This window comes from Eulemur rufifrons, chromosome 7 (genome assembly GCF_041146395.1).
Source record: "Eulemur rufifrons isolate Redbay chromosome 7, OSU_ERuf_1, whole genome shotgun sequence".
Taxonomy (NCBI): Eukaryota; Metazoa; Chordata; class Mammalia; order Primates; family Lemuridae; genus Eulemur; species Eulemur rufifrons.
Window position 1 is genome coordinate 124516247 of NC_090989.1, and position 22554 is coordinate 124538800.

The window sequence follows — 22554 nt, forward strand, 5'->3', positions numbered from 1 at the left end:
CTCCCAGGGAGTGTTTCTTTACAAGATTATCAGTCTTTTAAGGTGTTTTGTTCTACCTTCACAAATGCCTTGTGATCACTTCCCTCAAAATGACTCCTGACCCTTCTTTTTTACCTTTTCTGCTAGCTCTTCTTTCTGGTTCCTATTCCAGAACACATCCACATAAATTTCATTCTGGGAGCTTATTGCTCCCATACTGGTGCTTCTGAGACGATACTGTGCATGTGAATCACCTGGGGATCTTGATAAAATGCAGATTCTGGTTTAGAATGTCTGGGGTGGAGCCCGAGATTCTGCATTTCTAGTAAGCTCTCAGGTGATGCTGGTACTGCTGGTCCTAGAGTCAGTTAGACTAGCAGAGGACCAAAGGATATAACACTGGCCCCACCAACAATCTCCAAGGCTCCTCAGACCTCACCCTGCACTGATTAGTCAGTGTCTTCACAGCCTTAACTGATCTCACCACGTAACATCAATGACAAGTTGGAAACACAATCGAGATCTCACTTGAGCTGCACGGGGTACTCTTTGGCCTGTGTGTTCATTTTTCTGCATCTGGATCCGAGGGATCATTCACCATGAAAACGTTTGCAAATGCTATCGAACACCCTTTAACCTTCAGAGTCATATCAAGACATGGCTTCTTTTTATCCATCCTGTTGCATTCAAAATGGATTGCATGTTTTCAAAGTAAGCTCAGTCCAAGAAATAGAGCCCATGTTTCTCTTTTATGAGCATCAGTTACATTAGTTACTGGCATTATAAAGAGTCACTAATGAGGCTAAGAAAATTTTGCAAGGCTGTATCTTTCATTCTGACAGGTAAAATGGTATCTCCTAACACTTCAAACTCTGCTTTAGGAACTTACAAAAGCAAAGCCAAGAACTGTTTAATTTTTCTTTGGCTCTCTCTTTTGGTGTGCTGTTAACCGATGAAACTTTCCATCAAAGGGCAATGTGCTAATGTTACATGGCAAGCATCTCTACTTTGTAGCTAAAGTCCAGGCTGTGAATTCACATCCCCAGACTACATTGCTGCATGAGTACAGATGTGTGAACAGCAGCTTGTTATGATTGCTTCTCCATAGGAACCAGAGGCATTTAAAAAAAGGAGCCAGAAAATTAAATGCTTGGGAATCAGAGGTTTCCTCCCTTCCACCATCCATCATTACATATTTTCCTTTCTGACCCTGCAGTGCCCTTGAAGACAGACAATAGGTTTCCAAGAATCCACGTCAGCTTATCAACCTTTTTCAGGGGGCAATACCAAGTATATCTTAGTACACAGAAAAGAACAGATTTTCTGACTTACGCCTGATTGAGTTTATAAAAGACTTCATAAACTTCACACCGTATCTGTGGTCAGGTTTATGAATTCGGCCAAGCTGGACCAAGTGGTGATCCAAGGGGTGGCTGGCTAGATCTTCCAGTTCCTTATCATTCCAAGTAGGGCCAAGGGAAAACACAAATAGGGCATACCCCTGACATTTAGCTCTCAAAGATTCTTTCTTTAAAGTTTCTTCATCCAAGTGACTGGTTTCCCCAGCAGATATCACAAATATGACTTTGTTTCTTCTCAGATTGGGTGCACTGAAAAAGATATTGTCCAGAGTCCACTGTAAGGCATGACCAATAAAAGCATCTCCATTTAGTTGTTGGACTGATTGTTCTATGTGCCTCTTCATGAGGCGCTTACTGCGGTAGGTAGTAAGGTTGAACTCTGTTCTAACAGGACTCTTCCGAGTGTTAGGTAGGAAGTTGGGGGGAGCATGGCTCAATAGGGCCAGCCGGTCTCCAGTGACAGAGGTTTCAGGCTCTGCGGTGATTTCAAAGTGATCTAACAGTGCTCCCAGGAAGCTTCTTATGTCTTCAAATTCAGCACTTCCCACATTCCGGGAGCCATCCAGAAGGAAAGCAGCATCCATGTAAGACTGCACAGGGGGTGGCCTGGCTTGGTCACAAGAAGCATCTGGCTTGCATATGTCTGCGAACCAAAAGTCACTTAGCATTATTAGGCAGGAATGAACAGAAAAGGAAAGACAGCATTTCAAGTATTTTGATGTTTGGAAACTATATAGTCTTTGATGTTAAAATAGTTACTAAATGACTTTAATATCAACAACAGGACAATTTCCTAGTACATGGTTTGCATCTACTTCCAAAAAGTACAGATTTTGTACTGAGCCTGTCTCTTGGACTCCATTTACTAATGCTATCAGAATTTTAAAAATTAAGCTGCTTGCAACAAAAATTTAATCTTGGCTGTCTCCTAAGTTTATGATGTTTGAAATAGACAATATATCTCATGCATTGCATGAACACACTATATCACAACATAATAGCTACTGATCCCTCTAGACTGACAAAATACAGGTTAAACAAATGGCCCTTATCACTATGCTCATATTGTTCTATGAAAAAGTAATCTGCTTACAAAGTAAAAGTGAAAAAAAAAGCAATGTATTTTTTATTTCAATTTAAATAATAGTTTATAACTCAAGGTCTATGTGTGCTCTCTAAAGACAAAGCTATGCCCATCCTTGTATCTCCATAGAGCTTATTAGTTGAAAGCTCAATATGTGTTTGTTGAATGAATACTGGATACTAATAGACTTTCATAAAATATGAGGTCATTTTTATAAATATTCATATCTCATTTAAGAATGTATAGTAATAAAAACAGAGAGGAGATTTTATTAAATCTGACCACAGTGAATATTCAGAGAAATTTTAAAACATAATTGGAAATGGAAGGATCTTAGAGGTCACCTAATCCTCTAATTTTACAGAAGAACTGAGGCCAGGAGAGTAAGATTGTTTTGCCAAAGGACATAGTAGTATGTCTAGAAGTTTATATATATGAAGTCTGTGTTCTATTGTTAGAGATGAGGACATGTAGTGTAGCAGTAGGGAGGCTCCTCGGCCTGAAAGCTGGGATACCTGGGTTCTGGTCTGGTCTCAGTAACAAACATGCTGTGTGCCCCTGGCCAAGGCACCACTGGGCCTCAATTCTGCACAGTTCTGCACAATTAGATCATAGGACTAGATTCACCTGGAGATCCCTTCCAGGGCTGACATTCTACAACCCTAGGTTTCTAATAATAGTTGATGGTTGAGGATGAGAATGGCCTCTTCAAAAACCAAAGAGAAGGAAGAGAAATGGAATAACATGTGTATGGACAGCTGGTACTTAGATATAGGAATGAGCCACAAATAAAAGCTATTAGATGAAAGATTAATGACCAGAATGCTGATCCTCGGGAACATAGCAAACTCCTAACTTCAGTCTTGCTCATGGACTCAATAAAGATGGGACTCCAGACAAGTTATGGTACCCTTATTGAAATTTAGTAAAATTTTATGACCCTGTGTAATGATCAGATGACAGAACAGTCACCTGTGGGCAAGGCACTTTCCAAAATCAGGGACAGCAGGCTGCCCATTTGCTCAGTTTTGTGGGTTTTTTAATTGCAGGAAATGACAGCCAAAATATCTTCCATTATATGCCTAAGAGATGAAACAAGAGTTTAAGCCAAGAAATGGAGCCAAAATCTATCCCCAGTCACACATGTGCAACTTCTGACTATGCAACATACCAGCACACACTGTCATAACTGACATGTTTGAAAGAGCAACTGAGAATATATAGGGTGGGATGTAGCTCCCCATAGAATGGTTATTGCTTTAACTACTTAAGATTGCCAGCGCCTAAACCAACCCTGTGCAGCCCAGACAGCGAGAGAGCCTGAGAGCGAGAAAGAGATGGGGAGAGGGAAGCAGAGGCGAAGACAGAAAGAAGAGGGGTTATTAGACCAGAAATTCTACTTCTCCCTCAGAATTACCACCTCCCTGTGAGGTCATTTAGATGGCAAGCATTAGCTTCTCACTGACACACATGGAGGAGAGGAATCAACCATTTTTTTCAGGCTCAAATGCAGAGTTTCAGGAAACAGAAGAGTGAGACCTCTGCTTCACATAAACTTTGGGCAGTTTAGAGCCAACAGTCTTCTTGGGTTTGGTTTGCCTGTGAAGCCCTGAGCAAATTATTATAATACATCTTGCTAAGTTTCATTTTCCCCGTTTGTAAAATGGAGCTAATAATAGTTCCAATGTTTTAGGGTGATTATAAAGATTGAATGACATAATTCATTTAAAGGGATTAGAACAGTGCTTGGATTATAACAGGCACAATAGCTTAAGTATTAACTGTCATCATCACTATCATTGATATAAGCAATTAGAACAGTGCACGGCCTGTAAGTAAATGCTTGATATCCCTTAGCTATTGTAGACACCAATAATCTCAGTGGCTTCCACTATCTTCATAATTATTAGAACACTCAAATGGAAGATTAGAGTCCAGTTTTCTAGTTAGACCTATAGATCCTGTATAAAACACTATAAACAAATCAACACTGCAAGTCTTTCTGATGTTTAATATTTGGGAGTCCATCCAGGCATGGTGGCTCACGCCTAAAATCCCAGCACTTTAGGAGGCCGAGGTAGAGGATTGCTTGAGCCCAGACATTAGAGACCAGCCTAGGCAACACAATGAGAGAGACTCTGTCTCTACAGAAAATTTTAAAAATTAGCCAGGCGTGGTGGCATGCACCTGCAGTCCTAGCTACTCAAGAGGCTGAGGTGGGAGGATCTCTTGACCCCAGGAGTTTGAGGTTGCAGTAAGCTGTGATCCCACCACTGCATCCTAGCCTGAACAACAGAGAGAGACCCTGTCTCAACAAAACAAAAATTTAGGAGTCCATGAAGCCTCTTTTCAATGAGAAATGCATGAATTCTTGCAATTTTCCACTTCTATACTAAAAAATATCCCCAAGGAGGTAGGAGGGTGCTGAATTGCTTTAAAGTATTTCTTTCGGGCTATGAACATTTGAGGTTTAGAAAACACATAAATATAGTTTATAGCATGAAAAACTTGGCAATGAGATAAGCTGAGTTTTTCTAAAAATCATTACTGTTTCCTGGAAGCTGCAATAAGTGGAGAAGCCTGGAATGCAGCTCTCCTGCTGGGAGATATAGGAGGAGACCCTGCTTGCTGAGCTGAGAGGTTCCATCTGTGGAAGACACAGTGTGACAGGTTGCACCCCGAGCCCCAGAGAAGTCCTCCCAAGGCCACACATATCCTTGCTGCCAAGTTCCAGCTGCTCCTGCTAGTGGTGACTCAATGGGCATAACAGGCTGGACCAGGTCATCTTCTGTGGGTCTTACCGTAGCAGAAAGTGCACCGCTGGAGTCTCTCTAACGTTGGTGTGTAGTCGGCCTCCGCCCCAGAGGGAACCACTATTACTTGAAATGTGCCAGTGTCATCAATCTGCAGAAGTGGAAGAGAAAGAACAGCTTAGTGGGTAGGGCTTCAAGAACCTCCTAGGACTGTTCAGAGATCTGGAGAGGGCAACAGTGCTCCTTCTCAGAAAGTCCTGGGGAGGCACAGCACGCCAGCGTGGCTCAGAGCTCTGCCTGGGCTTTACTCTCCACTCTCTAGCTGTATGACAAGTTACTTTGCCTGTTTCATCATCTGTGAAATGAGAACGTTACTACTACCTGACAGGACTACTGTCAGCATCAAATGAGTTCATAACTGTAAAGCACTTACTGGCACAGAGTGGGTGCCATGTGGGTCACTAAAGACCACAAAGCGCTTTTATATCCATTATTCCAACAACTCAGTGAGTTAGTTTTTATGCTCATCATGCCCATTTTATAGATGATGAAACTGAAAGCTCAATGAAAGGCAAAAGGACTAATCAAAAGACACTGGACACCGAAGGCATTTAAGGAAGAGGATCAGAGACCTCCCTTCCCCCTGAGTCCAGAAAACCTTGTAAAATCACAGGATGCTCTTTATAGCTATCTTTAGGTTTCCACTATGAACTTGCCATCCAAGCTGGCTTTGAAATGCACTCAGACCCACATCCTGGCAGCTCTCCTTTCTAAACAACTCCTCAACCTTTTCCAGCTTGGCCCCACTGTTAGTAACCCACCTGGAGAGCTCGAGGGTGGACAACAGGGAGAAAATGAGAAAGTTCCAAATAATCAAGCATAATGAACTTGGCTAATTGACTCGGAGATAATTGATAGTTGAATAAAAATTGTAGGTATGACCCTATCTAATGCCTCAGGGCATTAGATCAGATGACATTTTAGTTTTCTCCTGTGATCCTACTGTCTTAAGCTAACAACTTCCCTCTTTCTCTGGGAAGTTTCCTTCCTATACTCAATCTATAGATGTAGAACTTTGGAGGTTGTTTTCATATGGGGTCTCTCTTTTAGAGCTGATTGGACCAGGGATGGTGTTAAATTAAATTTGGCCTGAGGATGCCTCCATACTTTGAGTCACGTAATGAACTGCAACCTAACTTAGTACATAAACTAACAGAAAATCTAACTGAGGAGTAAACTTTTGTAACAAATAGCTGAGTTTCAGCCAATCGCAGCAGCCAAGCTTCAGTCGATCACAGGCAGCCAACTGATCAGACCATGTTCAAATAAGGCAGAAGTCTAGCTGTAACCAAGCTGTTTGTGTAGCTCACTTCCATTTTCCATCCATGCATGCTGTCTGTTCACGTAGTGAAGCACAGCTCTCTGAACTTCTGGTTGTGAGGGCTGCCTGATGTGCAAATCATTCTTTGCTCAATTAAACCCTGCAAAATTCAATTTGCCTAAAGCTTTTAATAGTCCGGCATCAGAAGCGGGATCTGAAGTAGACCTCCAATGACCCTCAGGCGCACAGATCGAGCAGAAGTACCCGCTGGGCCCACTGTGTCCACTGATCTCTCACAGCTGCTGGGTTGTGGGCAAGTTCTCTCCTGGATTCAAGCCCCATGAACTTGTATTTGAGCTCCGTGAGTTTATTTGAGCAATGTTTAGAGTGGGCTGGGTCCTGGATCAGACTGGATCCTGTTAGAGTCCTCAGTTGTCTGGCTGGGTCAGGCAGAAGCTAGACTGGGTTCAGTAGATAGGTAAGGTTACAGAAGATAGAAAAGTGGGTTCATCTGAATCCAAGGAATCTCCCATTTCAGAAACTTGTGCTTTTCTAGAGAAATGGGTGGCTACTGTGGGGAAGATTTAACCTAAACAAAATTGCTCATCTACAGGGCACTTCAGAGAAAAAAAAAGGGGCAGATCCTGAACACCTCTGAAACAATGGGATGTATTTTTGATTGGCATGCAAAGGCTTCCAAAAGACTAAATGAAAAGCTTAAGCAACTAATTGACGAGGAGAAAAACACTGACAAACTCTGACTGCTCCTTCTTTCTCTTTATCCTCCTCTGCCTACTCTAAATTTAGTAACCTATTCGATTAGTTACTTTTCTGCCACAAAGACATATAAAAACCCCAAACAGTTGTTTATAGAAGTTGGGCCCTCTGACCAACAGGGCCTGCTTTTTATTATTATTTTTTAGAGACAGGGTCTCACTGTGTCTCAGGCTGAGGTGCAGTGGCACGATCATAACTCACTATAACCTCAAATTCTTGGGCTCAAGCAAACCTCCTGCCTCATCCTCCTGAATAGCTGGGCCTATGCACATGCTACCATGTCGGCATTTTTTTTTTTTTTTTTTTGGTAGAGACAGGGGTCTCACTATAATGCCCAGCCTGATCCTGAACTCCTAGCCTCAAGTGATCCTCCTGCCTTGGCCTCCCAAAATGCTAGGATTATAGGTAGGAGCCACTACTCCCAGCCAGGGTCTGCTTCTTTAACTACCTTTGTGTTTTGATCAAAATCTTAAGATCAGAACAATAGTGAAAGTTATCTCAGTCCTGCATAGAAGATGCTTTGTCTGTCCTACCAGTTAATGGGTTCCACTCTGAACTCAGAGTCATCCCTCAGTATTCTTGAAGGATGGGTTCCGGCACCTCCCCATGGATACCAAAATGCATGGATGCCCAAGTCCCTTATATAAAACAGCATAGTATATGCATATAATCTATGCACACCCTCCTATATACTTTAAATCATCTCTAGATCATGTACGATACCTAATACCATGTAAATGCTATATAAATAGTTGTTATACTTCATTCTTTTTTATAGTTGTATTGTTATCATTTATTATTTTTGATTATCTTCCATCCTCACTTGAATCCATAGATGTATAATAGAACCCATGGATACAGAGAGCTGACTGTAATCTAGTTAAAAAAAATACAACGTGAGTTCAGAAACTGTCTATTTTTAGTTGAGATTCTTTTTTGTAAAAGAAATTTACATCTATAAACGGAAGCTTCATTTGTAAGAGCATCTCCCTCTCTGCACCTAAATCACTAGGAACTTCTGCAGTGGAGAAGGCAAAGACTTAAATCTGTATAACAAGCCCCACCTTTGACAATTGTGTCTTAACTGGGCTTCCTATTTAGGCCTTTCTTTGGCTCCGTAAATAATGGTATTTGGCTTGAAATCCAGTTCTGTACCTTTGAGGTGCAAATTTTCTACCTTGTTTTACCTAAGAGCCATCCCTGTGGAAATGCAAATTTAGGGTAGAAAATGTTTAGATGGTTATTAAAAACCATGGCCATCTGAGCCACTCAGGCCCATTCTCTCAGAAATCTGGCACTGGGGTCCTCAGGGCAGTGAGTCTGTTTTCAGTGGTAAAAGCTAATGGAGCCGTAGGCTGTAGGCTGGCCATATCCTGTCTTGTGGACTCAGGAGCAGGGGAAATTGGGAGGAGAGAATGACTTTGCCTCAGGTGGATCTTTGCTTCTGCCCATTTTTATTCTTTTGTGCGTAAGAGAGAGAGAAATCTGTGCTCGCTAGAAGTCCTCTCTGCAAGACCACTGTGTTTGCCTTCATAAGCTGTCTGGGTTGGAGGGGAAGGCTCTGAGGGGATACGTGATAACTGAAGCTTTCAGCTAAGTTTCTAGACACAGATACATAGAAAAAGAAACAAACAGTGCCAGGGAAAGCCTGAGAGGGAAGAAACAAAAAGTAGTGAAAATAAGCATTATGTGTTATGAGGGGACATCCCCACCACCACCACCACCACGGAAACCACGTGATGGTAGAGCAGTGGAGAAAGGACAGAGTGGTGGTAACACATGCTACGTTCTGTGGTCGAATGCAGTGCTCTACGTGATGGCAATGCCCTCCCTGTGACTCACTATCTCAGTAAAATCCGCACTGCCTGCTGATTCTTTGTGCAAATGGATGCTTAGGAAAAATGCTGAATTGTGTGTGCACAATTTCAAGGGAATCACACCTTCACTCCATCTGGACTGTGATCATTAACTGGAAATCAAACCCAGTGTCAGTTCAGAGAGCACTGGTCAGACCAGTTGGGAGGGGCCAAGAGCTTTCTCACTGACAACTATCAGGATCCAGAGGAAAAAAAGCACAGGATATTTCAGGTAGAAGAAATCTTAGGAACCATGCAATCCAACTCCACCATTTCACAGATGAGGAAAGTGAGCCTCAGAGGTGGCTGGAATATGGGAGGCTTCAGTTTAAATTTTGCTCTCCCCAAACAAGACCTACCTTTTATTTTCTGTATGAGCTACATTCATGATTGTAGCTTTGTATCAGTGGGTCCTAATTTAATTCAGAGCAGTATTTCTCAAGATGTTGCCGAGAGATTGCTGCCATTTGCTAACTAATTTTGCAGTCTGTATATCTACAATGCAACAACTTCTGTATTTCTGGGGAGTAGCCCTAGTTGTTAAATTTATACTCACATTTAATTACATAAACATATTGGCGCCAACTTGAAGCAACATCATTTCTGTCATTGATTCTAGTGAGTTGCTTTACCAGGGCGAGTCCACAGAGGGCCGGTGCTCTCCTCTGACACCCCCGCACTCCCTACCCTCTGGATACATAACCTCTTAATAAAGTTTGGAAGACGTGGTTTTAGAGATCATCCTACCACATATCATTGGAAGAGCTATAGTTAGCATATGACAGAAAAATTCCTTAAACTGAATGTGAGCTGGGGATTTAAAATAAAAGGGTCCTATTGTTCACACTTCTTACTGCTCATTTTCCTGTGGATTCAAAGCAGCAGCAGCTTGGAAGAGTGTACAACTGTAACCTGCACAGATGGGTGATTTGGGGCATTCGGCAAGTGCTTCCGGATGATACACTGTTCTTTCTTCTCTAAACATCATGGGGCTCTATAAATTGATGCACTCAAGAAAAAAAATATAATTATTAATAATCTTTCTACAGACAATTTATATTAACAAAGGAAAATCCTTTTCAGAATAAAAAGTTGGGTGCTTAAAATGCTGAAGTTTTCCATTAAAGACCCCCATCCCATTTCAACTCTGTCTTCAATCACAAGAATTATCTATTGATATAATGCCAAATACTACACTTATTGTATTCTGCCGAACAGCAGAATAAAAGGAAAAAAAGATAGGCTAGCTAAAAAGGAGACATATTTCTTATAAGAATATTGGTAAGGGAGACCCACCCTAGATTAGAAGTCTTAATATACAGCAAGTAAAATTTCACCGGAAGAGGCAATTACCAAATTGAAAGGAATAATCCTAGTGACAAAACAAAGTTGAGACTGAAGTTTTTCCAGTCCAAAATGGTCTTCTATTTCAGAAGGGACGCATAGCTCATCACTCAACTTCATACCATCATAGAAAACTTCCAAGATAGCGCGTGATCACAGTCCATTTGCTAAGAAACATAGGGAAATCAGCCCACGCTGTCCAAGCAGCTGCTTCTGAGTCTCACTACACATCTGCACAGGTATCAATTTCAGGCTGGACTACAGAACTCTCAGATGAATCAGGATTTAGAGAAGCCATGATATGGGTATGAAACAAACTACAGTCATAAAATATGGCCCCCAAATAAAAATACACTGTCATTAAGTTTTTGAGTTCCGTTTTTAAAAAATAGTAGCAAACAATAATTTAATCATAGGTAAAGCACGATGGAAGAAATGGATAGAAGAAAGAAAAAGAAGGCAAAAAGAAGTATAATAGTAATGTAATTTCTCTTCTATAACATCAGGCACTGGGTTCTAACCAACTTGTATATATGCCTCTGTTTTTGAGCTTTTCCAGACAATTCTGTTTAGTTTCGTCCTCTAACGTCCATGTAAGCCTTTTGGTTTTCTAGTTTACTCGTGTATCCTCACAGCCTAGGACAGCAACCGGTGTGTATGAGGTGCTTACTAAACATTTGTTGAATGAATAAACCTTGGCACCAATTCTGACTTCATCTCTAACTTTCTTCTTCCTAAGGGGTGTTGGGGGCCAATGCTGCTTAGATTTATGAAGGTCATTATCAAGAATTTAAATCTTCCTTGGTGCTCTTTTGAGATGAACTCCTTCAAAAAAGGAGTAAAGAGTCTTTAGGTGGGTTGGGTAGAATTGAGAAATCAGATCAATCAATCTCTAAGTGAGATTGTGAACACTCAAACGTTTAATAACAAAATACTTTTTCATGAATTATATGCTGTGCACATACCTTTGAGTTGGTGGGTGGGTGGAAATGTGTCAGTTTAAGTTTATATCACAAGTGCCATCGATTATTTGCATCAGGATGTAAAGCTGACTCTTATTTTGTGACTAAATAAAGCCAAGGGATGGGGGAATTATGAGGACTCTGTGTAACCAAAATCACTTAGAGAATTTTTGAGCTGCTACTTCTCATGGCAGCTACATTTGCATAGCCTGGGCCCAATCTTTTCTAATTCATGTGCATCTTCCTGGGCCTGATGCGTCAGCCTTTTCTTTTGCATACTTCAATGATACTAATAGCATTTTGGCTGCTTTACAACCTAGATTTCATTATTATTAAACATATGTTAGCTTAGCATCAAGCAACTGGATGATAATTAAAGCAAAAGATATCATTCTTGAGTGCCTACTATGTACTAGACACTAATACAGTGTTGCATCATTTAATCTTCATACCAACTCTAGGAAAAAAAGTACTGTTTTCCATATACAGATGAGAAATACATTTCAGTGCTGTTCTGCTTATTTCAACACTTTCATAGAAAATTATAGAGCTGGAAAGGGCCTCAAAAGGCCACTTAATGCTAGGCTTCAGTCTCCAGGAAAGACAGACGTCACCCTCAACAGGTGAGTGACTGCCCTGTAAAAAGCCTTCAGAAAAAGGTGTTGACCACCTGTATTAGACCATTCAATCCGTGCCAACAATAAATCAAAATTGCCTTCAGAAAGTTCTTATTTAAGCCTAACTAGAAGTTTCCTATTGCCATTACTCCTAGGTCCTCTAAGATGAGATTTTGTAAAGTTGGAATTCAGCTGGCTAATTTTCTCCAGTAATGATTTTTCACACATCTGAAGCCAATGATTTAGTGGCTTTTTGCCTTCCTTTCTTTAAATGAAGTAATTTTCAAATGGCTGGTCTTTTTATTTAGGTTGCATTTTCCGATACGTTTTTGCTGCTCCCTGGAGCCCTTCCTCACAGTCTGTCTCCACATGAATGGAGAAGAGAGCACCACACTGGGCCAATACGGCTGACGGGAAGGATGCTTTGCTGGCCCCAGCAGGTCCTCTGCAATGGAGCCCTGCCACTAAGCCACTACTGACAGGGTGTTTTAAAGTTATCCATGGCCATCTTAATCCCAGGTGATGTATTTAGGAATGCTACACATGAAGATTTTAATCCTCAATCCAAGAAACTATAACTGGAATGGTTTAAGATTTGGATCTTTACATAAGTGGTGAAGTTATAAAACCAGCCAATTGGTTTTCATCACACAGCAATGACTACTACCCTGGCTATCTAAGTGACAAATATGTTTATTGGCCGCCTGATTCAGTATGTTTGCATACAGAGGCAACTCAGAGAGTAGAGTGCGGAAGCACTAGAATAGCAAACCTCGAGTCGAGTCCTGATACTGCCACTTCTTAGAGCTGTGTGAACCTGGACAAGTAGCTTAACTTCTCCAGGATCAGTTTTCTCACCTACAAAATGGGAATAACAGCTGTATCTATCTTACACCCGCTACTTGTGAGAATTAAACAGATAATGCACATAAAGGGCATAGCATGTTGCCGGCACACAGTAACGAATACTTATGATTCTACTCTGCCAATCCAGAATTCTACAAAACTTCCAAACAAATGACCTTGATTTTGAAGGCATGGAAGTGTAGTCCTATACTTTCTTACAGGGGCTCTGAATACAGGCAAAGCCATTAGAACTGCTCTGTGAAGGGCGCCCCGCATACCGCGAAGGCGCGCCGGACCGAGGGCACGTTGCCGAAGGCCACCACCACGGGAACGATGTCCAGCGCGCTGAATTCCATGGCGGCCGTGGCGATGGCCTGGGCGTCGGAGGACTGGCCGCTGCTGAAAAACGTGGCGATTCTTCTCGTGTGCGGCCCCGGGAGCGTCCGCTTGAAGACGTTCCTGGAAATGAACCTCATTGCTTTGCCAATCTCCCGGCTGGCTGCAGATCTCTCGAAAGGAATTGCTTCAATTTCCCTGAGCAGTCGGTTCTTCTCGTAGGCGTCTGAGAAGCGGACGAGGTGCCTGGCGTGGGAGCTGTAGGAGAGGATGGCAATGCGCGCTCCCACGGGGCAGCTGTTCTCCCGGACCTTGACGTCTCTCACCAGGGAAGCCATCAGCCCCTTCATCCGCTCAAATTCCTCCTCCGTGACGTCCCGGGACTGGTCTAGCGCAAACACCAACTCGGTCGGATGCACAGGGCATTCGGGTTTTCCTGAAGACGAGAACACGTTCCTTATCACAGAGCAACCTTACTTAAAAGGATACATAGAAGGCAAAGTAATTTTAAATGTTAACTTTTCAAATATTTATAAATAATACCGTAAGCATTAAAACAAACATGTAAAATATCAAATATTTAAATCTTGAATAATTATGCCCCCTGCAATCCACTCTTCCCACAGCAGCTCAAGTAAGCTTTAAAAACTTGTCTATCAGCACACTTTGACTCAACGGTACAAAAGCAATTTATGTAACCAAAATGTTTATACCCCCATATTCTGAAATTTAAAGAAATAAAAAATTGTCCATCAGATCATGCTCCTCCCCCTCAATACTTTCAACAAACTCTTTAATACCCTCCCATCACAATTCAAATAAAATCCAGCCTCCTTATTATAACTGCAAAGCTCAGCTTGCTCCGGGCCCTGCCTATTTCCCCATTTTCTCACGGGACACTTTCCTTTTCCCTAAATGTATCTAAGTCATACTGGGCTCCGTCGGTTCCTAGGAGACACCCAGGTCTGTTCTGTTTCACGGCCTCTGCACTTGCAGTTCTCTCTCCCTAGCTATTGAAGCTGGCTCCTTTTTATTCTTCACTCCAAACTTCAATGTCACTGCCTACAAGAAAAGCCCTCCATCCAAAACATCTCTCCCCTCCCACTATCCTGTGACAGGGCATCCTATGCTTAATCTCATTCACAGCAACTATAAGGTTCTTAATTCACCCATATTTGTTTATTTATTATCTGGATCCTCCACGAGAATGGGAGTTTCTGAGGACAGGAAGCATGTCCATTATTCAACTCTGTGTCACCAGTGCCTAGGACAGATACTGGCACAAAGTAGGCTTTCAGTAAATATTTATTAAATGCACAAACAAGCAATCAGAGGGCATGGGTTGGCGGGTTTATCCAGAAGGTGTAAGAATATAAATATATAAGAGAGTGATGAGGGGTTTATACCAAAACATGTCAGGAAGCATTTGTAACATACTTGAAAACCGGCACTGAAAAATATTAAGCCAACTTGGTAATTAACACCAGGCACGAGCTCCATGGATTTAGCATTATCTGAGCTGTGCATTCGGCTTACCTGCCATCTGATCTTCCCTACTTTTATTTTGCCCCCTCTGCATCTTAATCCCTAACCACTGGACTACAGAGACAATATGACAGAGAAAGAAAATGAAGGGGTGAGAAATAGTATCAAAAAAATCTAGAAGTAACTTGAATGGTGATGTTACTCATTAAGACATTAATAAAAATAAAAAAATACTTGGTTGAGAAATAGCTGTGAAGCTCAGCTAAAACTTGAGTGATTTATTGGAGGCAGGACTCTGCTACCAGTATGAAGCACCAAAGAAAGCCCGGATAAAATTTATATCAGTTGGCAGCCAATGCATGGCTCTAATTCATCTTTCCAGATGTATGACATTTTGGAGCTTGATTAAGACATGCTGTAAATAAAGATTACTCACCGTGTCCACCAGCTGGGAAAGAAGAACAGAGGACATCAGTTATTATTTGGTAGGAGAATAGAGTTCTGTGCTGTGTAGGAAAATCAGGACAGTGATGTTCTGCTCTGTCTGCTTTTTGTAGATGACTCAAAAATCAAGGTAACAGATAGGGTTTGGAGAAAATGTAGACAAAGCCCAACGTAGGGAAGGGGACGGGAGAAGAAGTGGGACAATTTACAGCCATCAATCAGCAGCCTGCAGCCAGCTGTCAGAGGCAAAGAATCTTTGCCTGGGAGGGAATATGATGTTGCAGGGCGGTGCACTGAATTTGGAAAGTTAAAAGGTCCTAACTTCTCTTTACTCCAAATTTTTCCTACTTAGGTACCCATAAGCTGTCAATTATATATACACATACACACACAGTATGTCTATATGTTTGTATATGTGCATATTTATATGTTATATAAATGTCAAAGATAGATTTACTCTGAAGCAAATGAATATTTGCTTTAGACCTGCATTGTCCAACATGGCATTCACAGCCTCCTAAAACTTTAATTAAAATTAAATGAAATTAAAAATTCAACTTCTCAGTTACACTGTCCATATTTCAAGTGCTCAAAGCCACATGTGACTTGTGGCTACTGTATCGGACAGCACAGTGAACACTTCCATCATTGCAGAAACTTCTGTTGGACAGCGCTAGTTGAGACCTCTCACTTACAGGGTCCCCTTGCAAAGTCTTTCCTGGGCAGGGCCCTAGTCATGTTCATATGACCACATGCTCTTATAAAATATACAGAAGTTACTCGTTATTTCCTTTTTTGTTCTAAGTAACACTTACTTTTGAAGTAACTTTGTATCTACTTTTGGATTTGTGATTTTTGTATTGAGCACCTCAAATTTTTAAAGATCAAGTCCCGTCACACTTGGATCTGCCCTTGAGCCATTACAATTCACATGGCTCCTATGTCAGAAAACCTACTCTGCTAATTCACCCAAAAACAACCAACTTTCATGCCCCAACATATGTATGTATTTTGCTTCCCATTGTGGTTCCATTCTGATATGGAAAAACAGAGTTCTGATGAACACTGCATTCTGAGCTTTTAAAAGTCTGTGTCATGGAGACCAATGCTCTCTACAGAAATGGGCTCTTAATTTGTCTATTTTTCTCCCCCAAAGTGCTTTAAGGGAACTTTTGACTCCTCCTTTCAGTCATATTACTTATTTGAGAAGTTATTATGCACTTGTAGGTGAACATTAAATAGTCAACTCTCTCCTAATCTTGTACGTGAAATTTTTTGATGGCACCAAGATATTTTGATAGAAGAGGCTATTATTTAATACAAGGGTCTTAAAACAAATTCAAATGAACATTTGTGAAATCAAAATATATTTTTTTAAAAATTTTGAGAGAGAGAAAAAACATTGGCAGAATGAAATTATGAATTTTATAAGCAAATCAGCTCAACTAAAAGCAATCAAACATACCTTTTAAGGAAAGGAATAACAAACAGTAAACCAAAGTAATCAAAGTCAGGGCTGCCACCCACCAGGTGTCCACCCTGTTATCACAGCTGCTTCTTGCATACCAGGTGAATTTAATCCCATGAGTTACTGGCAGGTGTTAATAATCATTTTTAAAAAGTTCCTTGTGACTCTTCACTGATTAATTTCACCATTAAGAGAATGCTGACCTTAAACCTCAATTTTCTCCAGATTAAAAGCACTAGATATATTATTGCTTAGTGCTTGGAATAGGCTCTAATAGAGATGCTGGCAGCCAGAGAGGGAGTTAATAGTCACCAGTCTATGCTGATTCAAAATATATGCAGTGACATCTCTAATTTTAAGAAGTTGGCTGGTAAATTGTCTCACTTCTGAGTTCAGAGCTCCTGTTTTCCTTCTATGAATGCTGATAACTTGGGCACTCATTTTAAGCAGGGTACTTACGACTGTGGTCTCGCACATACTGAATAAGCTCACACGTCTGCAGTTCAAAAATAAAAAAGAAAGAATTACACAACACAGACTGTTTGACCCTGAAGTTTAAAAATAAATAAATTAATGGAGTGCTCAGAGCACTCTGTTGTAGTCAGGAGATACATACTGAAAACGAAGCCAATCCTTTGGCACCTTTCACACCCTAGAGAAACAAACAGACAAAAAATTTTAATGGCTCTAGACACACACATCAGTAGCCAGAACATGCACTAACATGAGCCTAAGAAAATGATAACTTTTAAAGGCTAACTCTTATTAAGTTAGAAAAATAAGAGGGGGAAAAAAAGAATACAGGTAGATACGCATCACCTAATTACAAGCAATATTTTGAGGGGAACAAACTACAAGCATCAAGCTTGACGCACCCAGGCCTCCAAAGGCTACTTTCCTCCAGCTCTATCCCCAGATGATGAAGGTTGTCCAGACTCCAGGAACGAAGTCGACAACTTGACACTGGCTGCAGAGCTTTGGGGCAGGCCTATGACTCAGGACTAGCTAAGGCTGAACCTTACGTGTGTGGCTGCCTCTCCCCTACAGCAGAGGTTTAGAGTTCTTCAACCCCCATGGGCCAGGGTTCTGCCCTGGCCACTGAACAGCAGCCAGAACCGAGCATTCATCTGTTCCCTTCACTGGCTGGATGACAAAAAGCTGAGATTCAAACTGAACATCTGGAAAGGGTATCCCAACTACCTTCCAAAAAATGAATGAAAAAAAATATATATACACATATTTGTCTGGGTTGGGGAAAGAACAAAGTGGAATTGGTTTTAATTTCATGTGTTCAATTCCACCTTTGGAACAGGAAGAGTCTGGCTTTTCTCAGAAAAAGACACCCAAGAAAAAATGCCATGGAGCCCCACCCAAACCCCTGAAGCAAATAAGTTTCATGTGAATGCAACTTTGATCATATTCATTATTTATTAATTTCCTTCCACTTCCATTCATTCAATGATCACTTATTAAATGTAGAAAGAGGGCAATGATTGGACAGATAAAATTCATTGAGAATTGAGAAATACCATTTAGTCTAATACTTTTCATTTCCTTCCTCAATTTCCCCCACTTTTCAAGGGATATTTAATCAGCATTTTTTCTCCTCTGAGCCCATAAGGTAGAAGAATATAGAAGACAGTGGTCAAGCAGCAGAGACAGAAGGCACACACATTTGGACAATGAAGATTCCGTGCACTGAATTTTTCTAAAGTGGAAAGGACCTGGTGTGACTTATAGCTTTTCTACTTACCTTGCGTCCAGGAGGTCCTGGCTCCCCAGGGGATCCTTGCTCTCCTGGAAGCCCAGCAGATACCTCAAAGCAGAATTTGTTTATTTAAAAGTTACATTTATACACATATGTATAATTAACATTCAAATTAAAAATTAAATTCAAATTAAAAAATTTAAATTTCAAAGGTGAAAATTCAGAAGTGAAAATTTCACTTTCATTTTAGAAAACTGGGAGATTTCTAAAAAACACAAAGAAAGGAAAAAAGTCCCCAGCAATTCTTTCTTCCCGAAATAATCTTTGTTAACATTTTAGTTTCTTTTATTACAGAGATGTTTCAACCATGAAACAAGAACGGTTTACCACAAGAAAGGAACATTCTCAGAACAAAAATAAGCTCTTGAAAATTAAAGTATGAGAGAAATGTTATAAGATAAATTCAAGGAACTCTCCCAGAAAATAGAGCAAAAAGACAAAGAGCTAGAAAATAGGAGAGAAAAGAAAATTGAAGGAATATGTTAATATACCAAGTAGGTATTTTAAAAACAGGGGCTAGAGAAACAGAGGGCAAGAAATTATAAAAATAATTAATGAACACTTCTTTGAACTGAAGGACACATATTTCTAGGCTCAAGGGGCCTAACGAATGCCTAGGAAAATGGATAAAAATCGACCATACACCAGCTCATAAAAACCATGAAGTATCAAAACACCAGAGACAGAAGGATAATACAATAAGGTTCCAGAGAGAGAAAACTGGTGACATTCAAAAGATCAGGAATCAGAATGGCTTTGTCCTTCCCCAAAGCAACAAAAGCAGCTAGAAATAGTAGAGAAATGACTGCCTTCAAAATTCTGAGGATTTAATTCCAACCTAGAATTGTATACAGGCCAAAATATCAATCACATCTGAAGGTAGAATAAAGCCATTTTCAGATGCTGGCTGTGTAAAAAAAAACATTGACCTCTAATTCATCTCTTAGCAGGCTACTAGATGAGTTTTTCATGAAACAAGGGGGAACCCCAACAGGAGTGCGGGAAGGGGAACAAGAAGCCGAGATCCAACACAGAAGAGAGGCAAAGGGTCTCCCCAGGGTGGACGTGAGGGGCTGCAGTGTGGCAGCTGGGCACCAGCACAGAGGGAAACCGCAGCGTGTTGGTCAGGTCAGAAGCTTTGGGTCAGGATTAAATTCGATAGAATATTTGCTGCATCTAAAAGTCTTCAGATAAGATTCAGACAAATGGCAAATTAAGAAAGGTAAATCAGCAACTGTTACAGTAGCAAGTCAGTTTATAATGCCTAAAACTTAAAAAATTAAGAAAGAATACAAGCATGATATTTAGAGGCATATTGTCAATTCCAAATCAATCAGTTCAGAAATGAAAGTTGTTGTTTCTAGGAAGAAGGAAATGGAAGGCGGTGAGGGGGTGGAGAGACTGTCATTTTTTTTTTTTTCTCAATAAGAAACCTTGTGAAGTTTTTGACTCTTTAAACCAGTGGTTTAAGAGAGTTTCTGAACTGGGGAGAATTTTTCCTACTCTTCTCCCAAGCCCCCCGCCCCGGGACATATGGCAATGTCTGAAGACATTTTAAGTTGTCATAGCTGGGGGGGTGGGGAGGGTGGTTGATGCTGGAATCTAGCGGGTAGATGCTAAGGATGGGGCTAAACATCCTACGATGCAAGGACAGCCCCTCACAACAAGAATTATCCAGCCAAAATTGTCAATAGTGCTAACGTTGAGAAACCCTGCTTTAAATTGTGTACATGTGTAAAGTTAGTAAAAAGAAAACTAAAAAACTGCATACAAAACACACGTATACACAAAATAAAATACGTTAAAAATCACGGCAACATTTAATTTTTTTTTTTTTTTTTTTTGAGACAGGGTCTTGCTCTGTTGCCCAGGATAGAGTGCAGTGGTATCATCATAGCTCATAGCAACCTCACACTCCTGGGCTCAAGCAATCCTCCTGCCTCAGCCTCTGAAGTAGCTGGGACTACAGGTGCACACCCACCATGCCTGGCTAATTTTTCTATTTTTGGGGTAGAGATAGAGTCTTGCTCTTGCTCAGGCTGGTCTCGAACTCCTGACCTCAAGCAATCCTCCTGCCTCTGCCTCCCAAAGTGCTAGGATTATAGGCATGAGCCACTGAGCCCAGCCTAAAAAAAAATTTTGAGGAAAAAAAATCAAAGTGAAGATGTATAGAACTTTAACTAGGAATATAACTATTCCAAGAGAACTGAGGAGGAACTCAGAATTTAAGGCAAAGTTTATCAAAATCTTTTAATAAAAACTTCAGCTCTTTCAAGAGAAAACCTGGAATTTTTCAAAGTCTAAACTTTAATTCCAAAAATGCACATGTAAAGGTGGAAAAAGCGGCTGGGTGGGTGGAATAAGCAAGTTACAAACAGCAATAAATTGTCCAACATGGAGAACAAAAAAGAAATTGGAGTATTTCCAAAGATCAAGAAAGAAAGTTTGTTTCCCATTAGTTTATTGGTTTTTAAAAGAAATTATTAATGTGCCATTGGGAGGAGGGACCCAACAAACAGTTGAACTAGTAGCATGCTTCCGATGTTTAAGGTTAAACTTCATTAACAAGCCAAGGGAAATGGTCCAGGAATACTACAATGTAGATGATATCTGTATTAATTTGAAAGTCTTTTCTAATTATTTTTCTAATTATATCAGTCTTTTTCATTTTTTTTGAGAGCACAATGTTAAAGAATAGCCATCCAAAAAACATGTCTGAGGAAAAGAATTATAGCTGGGAAGCAGTCCTCTTGGGAGAAGGAGATGAGGAAAAAGAGAGGTTTCCTCATTTTATACCTGTAAAACTTACATAAATAATCTCTATACAAAGTTCTTGTTATAGCTTGTAAAAAGAAAACTAGATTGGAGTAAAATTAACCATGAAGGCAAAACTGGAAACCACCTCAAGTATAAATTTTTAATCAGATTTTTTTAATCCTTGCTAATTGCCATGACAAATTAAGGCCAGTTTGGCTGATCAGTGCTGTTCTGAGGAAAAAAGATGAAGGCTGTATTGAGAGACAATTATCTTAAGTTTTTTTTTAAATATAAAACAGCCATCTCATTTATACACAGTCTAAGATATGTAAAGACTCTGCAAATGCAAGAAATCCATTCTCAACCCACTGAAACCCAAGACTAGCCCATGAGATGAAATGTACTGGAGACTTGTGTGTATTCAGAGTGATCTAAAACATAAGGCAATATCTAAGCCTCTCCAGAGGATTATAAAGACATATTCAGTTACATAGTAAATAGAAATGTTCTCTCTTGAGCCAAATGAGGAGGGGATCTTTCCATGTATATTTCATTAAAAGTAGTTTAACAGAACCTTAACACTGAAGACAAGATGCCAGTGGGCATTCGGTTGCACCAAACCTGCCAGGGAGACAGGATTAAACTGACCATATTTTGGCAGTGCAAAACCTGTTTTGGATCACAAGGATTCCTTAAAACAATCTTAATTCCAGTGTTAAGAGTAGTACCTTGGCAGCCAGAACAGGTGAACTTTTTCACTAAAAGCAAATAGTTCATTGCCTTCTGGCTAGCACTGAAGGATGTCTAATATATCCATTTCCCTTCTCTAAGTTTGTCTTACCAAAAAATACACACATTTTGTAAGTCTTCTGGAACAAATGACAACTCAAATGATTATAAATGCATGAAGGACTTCCCAAAGTAATGGAGGCTGTCAGCAACTGACATCTAAGAAGCTTACCATTTTGCCTCTAGCTCCCTTGGGTCCAGTCTCTCCTGGGTCACCAGGGTCCCCAATCTCACCCTAAATAAGTACATTAAAATAAAATGGTTATTAAAATATGCATATATTTCACAGAGATATATTTGAGTTTTTAAAGTGATTCTAACATGAACACATTTTTCATTTATATATTTTTAACAGTCTTCTTTAAAGTTCTTTTTCCTTTTTGTTTACAAGGCTCTCTACATAGCACATTGCATTGTCATTGTTTTACTTTTCTGTCTCCCAGCCAAAACAAGGGCTCCTTGGAGACATGAACTATGCCATTTATTTTGTCCTCTGATTCTACCACAGGACCTGATATTTACTGAGTTCAGTAAGAGTTTCTAGAAAAAGTAAAAGCCATAGGTAAATGATGTCATTGCTAACTTATCTGAAGATAATTTATAAACA

General features: G+C 40.3%; 1 protein-coding gene across 1 annotated transcript in view; it reads right to left on the reverse strand.

The window, feature by feature from the left end:
- LOC138385797 (collagen alpha-6(VI) chain) overlaps positions 1-22554 on the reverse strand; it is a 95452-nt gene that overhangs the window by 11562 nt on the left and 61336 nt on the right. The window contains exons 27-34 of the mRNA XM_069472017.1: positions 22120-22182; positions 18387-18449; positions 17250-17285; positions 17093-17129; positions 15158-15169; positions 13179-13672; positions 5226-5328; positions 1312-1983 (exon numbers count right to left, since the gene is read on the reverse strand). Coding sequence (XP_069328118.1) covers positions 1312-1983; positions 5226-5328; positions 13179-13672; positions 15158-15169; positions 17093-17129; positions 17250-17285; positions 18387-18449; positions 22120-22182 — 1480 coding nt within the window. The remainder of the gene's footprint in view (positions 1-1311; positions 1984-5225; positions 5329-13178; positions 13673-15157; positions 15170-17092; positions 17130-17249; positions 17286-18386; positions 18450-22119; positions 22183-22554) is intronic.